Here is a 5,269-nt window from a genome sequence, read left to right as displayed (position 1 = left end):
AAAAACTTGGGGCCACTGTTTCAAATATGTGAGTGGCTCCTCCCCTAACAAATGTAACCTCACTCTAATTTTTTTATAAAACTTGAGAGCCCTGATTAAATTATATATGCTAACCTACATTTTTATAAAAAATAATCCACTTGTAAAGTTTAACAAATTTCACATATAAATATGCTCAATGTAATCTGTTTTTTTCTCAACCGCTTCATCCTCATATTGTTTTAAATTAAATTTAAGTATGGAAAAGTAAATACAAAAATTATCATCTTTTGCAAGTGTTATTGTAGTGTATTTGTGTTCTTTCACAAAAATATAAGTGAAAATATTGCAAATGCTTATTTATTGCTTAATTACTCACTAGAGGCTTAAAGAATGATCAAACAAATTTATTGACAAGGTGCATAACAAATTGAAACTATATAGTCTTTGGCAATTGGACCACATCAAGACATCATTCTTTTAAGAGAAATGCATGATATGAAAAGGGATATCCCCTACATGGAGCCGACACTGGTGGTGGTGAAGGGGTGAGTAGCAATGCTGAGATCTAGATGAATGTGGAGCTCTTCTCCTGATGAGCACAGTGGAGGGACCTACTGTATGACACGATTGGCTCAAGAGGGTTGAGATGAAAATACATTTGGTTTAAGACATAAAACACCCAGTCAGCTGATGAGTTTGGAGTAGAAGAGAGTGAGAGAGACACAATGTAAAAGATATGATATAATGTGCGAGTATAAAGAAGGACAGTCTTATTTGTTGAACTTCATATTTTAGCTTCATGTCAAACAAGCCATAAGGCTGTATTTCTTAACAGTGGACTGTGAGGTTAAGTGAACTTGAAAAGCACAGAAAACAGTGCAATTTATAATCATGAAATATGAAACATGCTTTTGAATAACATCTGAAATAGAAAAATCAGTTGGATTAAGTACATTTCTAGTACATTCCCTTTCGAGATTAAATTCCAGGTCATATTCTTGGAGATGTTCCCCTTTTCAATACTACAGAAAGATGAGATATGACTTCAAATGCAGCACAGAAACAATTTAATAAATAGCCTGAAACCAAAATGGAGTTATAAATATACATTTTATTTATTTTCATTATTTTGGAGTGAATCCTTTGGCTGCCAGGACTGGGCCCACTGCTCACCACTAAAAACAGAAGGGAATTTTTTTCTGTTACTGGTTGGGGTTTACAATAAACTTAAAACATTACCGAACATGTCTTTTATAAGTATAAGTTTCATTTTCCGTCTATGAAGGACCACCTCCTTCATGCATGCATTAATGGTGGTGGTCCTTCATAGATGGAAAATGAAACTGTTATACTTATAAAAGACATGTTCGGTAATGATGTGTGCTTCACACTTAAAAGGCTTGTTTAATCTGAAACAGAACAGATTAATAAAAAAATTGTAGCAAAAAGAAAAAGTTTAAGTGAATAAATAATATATGCATTAATTCATAAAGCAGAAGAACAGAATAATACATACCATACTGGACAGGACTCCCAGTCAACCAGCATTTCTGCTTTGCCCTAATGTAAGAAAAGACAAAAAATAAAATCCATTCTTAGCATAAGGCTATTATGTCTGATTATAGGCATTGAGTTTCATTGATTTTCAGAAGACACTCCTTCATAAACTGTAATTCAAAAAGACTGAACACATAAAAAGTATCTACCTAACAAATATGGTATGTATAATATGTATTTGCCAAAACACACGGAAGTTTCTAAATCATATATTACACTCTGCATACTGCCTACACTCTGCAGTTCCTTTATGACTGTCTAACCTTCCTCACTCTTTCTCTTACTACACTCCTGATGGGGAAAACCTCTAGGCGAGTGTGGTAGGAGCAATCTGTGAACATCAAAAACACATTTCAAATATTTCTTAGATAGTTAGATTAGGAACAAAATAAACACAACTATGAAGACTTAAGTAGTGACCAGACTTGCAAGGAAGACAAGTGATGTTTATCACTAATCAAAACATGTATCATGTAACCAAATTACTCTCGGTTCCAATGTGGTATGCTTGCTTGAATAACCATACTACTGCTAAGCCACAGCTCACAACTAAGAACCCTCCACTGCTGCTACTTCTACTATTTGGCAATGCATTTTGGTCAAATTTGACTAATTAAGCCTGTTGGATTTTATAGCTTGTCAATTGTAATAATCTCAATAATACTAATCATTCCTATTCTATATCTATTATGAATAATCATGGTTACGTGTGCTACGCTGGACTAGCTGGACTGGTCAAGACATTTACATACAGTATTGTTGCCCTGTTGTTGATTTGACTGCTTGTATTGTAAATATTGTATTTATTTGTAAGTCACTTTGGATAAAAGCGTTTGCTAAATAATTCATTAAATAAATAAAATTGTGAATACCGGAAATTGTCTGTTGTAGTAGTTAAAAAAATAAGCAATTGAACTGAAGCGAATTAACAGGGGTTAAGTTGCAATGTTTAGCAAAGTATGAATCATTGCATTTACATGCACTTACTCTTTTGGTGCCTTTTCCTTTCAGGCATATGCCTTGGTCCCCCTGTGGGATATAAGATTACAGTCCAGCCATATATCCACTCAGAAAAGAAAAAAAAACACATTTACAATAATTAGACAAAATGCACTTTGTGATGTCTTTTCAACATAAATATGTATCCCTGGTGTGTCTAGACACCCCTGAAATATGAGAAAAGACCATCCTCTCAGTTGATGTGTGTGCAAACACGCTGTTTAATTTGGCTCCAGATTTTACATCACATGCAGGCTCATTGGAAAATAGTAATCATAGTAGGCTTATAGAATACTCCATCTAAAATGACCTGTTTCAGACAGGGTCTGCATAAAGGACCAGTTTAAGATAAATAAGGACTTTTATAGGATCATGCAAAGCTACTCTAGTGGAGTATCAGAATAAAAATATAGAACTGGAAATTAGCATAATAGGTCCCCTTTAAATTCTATTTAAGTAATTAATTTACTTATTAGAGAATCTGCTTGACTAATGAGTTCCTTTGAGTTTCATAGTTACCAAGCTATGGTAACAGTTATCAGAACCACCAATAATTACCCTAATAATAATAATAATAATTCATTACATTTATATAGTGCTTTTCTGGGTACTCAAAGCGCTTTACATTGAAGGGGGAATCTCCTCAACCACCACCAATGTGCAGCATCCACCTGGATGATGCGACGGCAGCCATATTAGCGCCAGTACGCCACCACACACCAGCTTACTGGTGGAGAGGAGACAGTGATGAAGCCAATCAGTATATGGGGATGATTAGGAGGCCATGATGGACAGAGGCCACAGGGCAAATTTGGCCAGGATGCCGGGGTTACACCCCAACACCCCACCGCACCCTACTTTTTGAAGGACACCCTGGGATTTATAATAACCACAGAGAGTCAGGACCTCAGTTTAACGTCTCATCCGAAGGACGGACAAACATTTACATACCTGACTTTTTTTTTTCGCTTTGAGACTGTGCCCCTGGCTGACCCTGTGAAGACATCTGTGGGTTTGGAGAAAGAAAATTACTCATATACCAAATAAATCTTTAACTAATTATATAAATACTTGAAGATCACAACATCGCACAAGTGTGGAAGTACATGTATTAATAGGTGTAAAGTACATGCATTCTTATTGCGATTGAATTAAGGTTGCTCCATTAACTCCACGTGTTTCATTTTCTCGTTTATGTCCATCCTGTTTGTGATAATCCTAACTTGTTTCAACAAGCTGATCCTGCGCTGACTTGTTCAGGGAACGCAAGGGGTGGGAGAATGGTTAAGTTAAGTGTTCATGGGACACTGACATTCCCAATTATTTTGAATATTAAATTTATCCTAATATCTTTAATAATAAAATTTGGCCTATTAATTTCAGCATTTGATTAGTAGTACTTATTTTACTTTTAGATTTATAATAGACTCACAAAATTCCTTCCAACAGCCCTAGTACAGAATCAGATAGACTTATCATCTATCTAATTATGTAATATCAGAACAACTTTTCTAGCACATTATCCATTGAAAATGAGAACCCTGTAGGTGATGATACACAGGGCAACTTTTTGAGCAATGTTGCTGGGCAATGTTGCCGTCAACGGGCAACCAGATGAGACACAGGACCCACAACCCATCTAAATTATCCAGATAGAAATGTGTTGCCCATTTTCAATGGGAAAGTGCCCAAGGAACAATCCCTCAGCAAGATTGCCCAGCAACATTGCTCAAAAAGTTGCCCTGTGTATCATCACCTAGTGAGTTTTACTTTATCAAGCAGAAAAAAGTTATAGCATGGTGTGTTTGAGGTCATTTCGTTGAAAAGAGCCCTAACCTGCATCAAGCTCTATGGGGAAAAACACTAGAAGTCAAGTAAAGTTAAGGTAACCCATGGGTCAAACACTTTTGGCCTTTACAAATATAAACTGTAACTCTTTAAATTTGTTCTAATTACCTTGCCCCTCCGTGGATTCCGCCTGCTCCACTTGCCCCTCCGTGGATTCCGCCTGCTCCACTTGCCCCTCCGTGGATTCAGCCTGCTCCACTTGCCCCTCCGTGGATTCAGCCTGCTCCACTTGCCCCTCCGTGGATTCAGCCTGCTCCACTTGCCCCTCTGTGGATTCCGCCTGCTCCACTTGCCCCTCCGTGGATTCCACCTGCTCCACTTGCCCCTCCGTGGATTCAGCCTGCTCCACTTGCCCCTCCGTGGATTCAGCCTGCTCCACTTGCCCCTCCGTGGATTCAGCCTGCTCCACTTGCCCCTCTGTGGATTCCGCCTGCTCCACTTGCCCCTCCGTGGATTCCACCTGCTCCACTTGCCCCTCCGTGGATTCCGCCTCGCAGGGTGTGAGCTGCAGAGTAATCAGCTGATCCTCATTGCCACTGGAATCCTGGGTCCATCCTGTGCAAGTTAAACAAGTGTTGTGTTTTGCTTATTTAAAACATAGAGGTTAACCATAAGCTTGATATGTACCTGTTTTAACTGTTAGGTAAATGTGTTTGAATAATATATACCAAATTTTGGATTGCAGGAGAACTATTGAGAGTCTACTGGATGTATTAGATATCTGTAATATATTTGATTGATTTTCTATGACAATAACCAATACAATCTTTAAGTCAGGAAAATAAAACCCAGAGTGCTCATAATATCTATTGAAAAAATTACAAGTATAAATTTTGTTTACAGTCTGGGTCAAACTATTCAGTTAAGACTAGACAGCGTGCGC

The 5,269-nt window shown here is 37.6% G+C and overlaps 1 protein-coding gene across 1 annotated transcript in view; it reads right to left on the bottom strand.

Annotated features, from left to right (window-relative positions):
* Positions 1-376: 376 nt before the first annotated feature.
* Positions 377-5,269, bottom strand: part of LOC127642148 (uncharacterized) — a gene marked incomplete at its 5' end in the record, with an annotated part of 8,359 nt that continues 3,466 nt past the window's right edge. The window contains 5 exons of the mRNA XM_052124850.1: positions 377-1,157; positions 1,499-1,542; positions 2,527-2,568; positions 3,490-3,544; positions 4,495-4,941. Of these exons, the coding sequence (XP_051980810.1) occupies positions 2,547-2,568; positions 3,490-3,544; positions 4,495-4,941 (524 nt within the window). The remainder of the gene's footprint in view (positions 1,158-1,498; positions 1,543-2,526; positions 2,569-3,489; positions 3,545-4,494; positions 4,942-5,269) is intronic.

The sequence above is a fragment of the Xyrauchen texanus genome, unplaced genomic scaffold (assembly GCF_025860055.1).
Source record: "Xyrauchen texanus isolate HMW12.3.18 unplaced genomic scaffold, RBS_HiC_50CHRs HiC_scaffold_424, whole genome shotgun sequence".
NCBI classification, from domain to species: Eukaryota; Metazoa; Chordata; class Actinopteri; order Cypriniformes; family Catostomidae; genus Xyrauchen; species Xyrauchen texanus.
The sequence above is the reverse complement of the archived record's forward strand: the minus strand, read 5'-3'. Positions and strand labels throughout refer to the sequence as shown.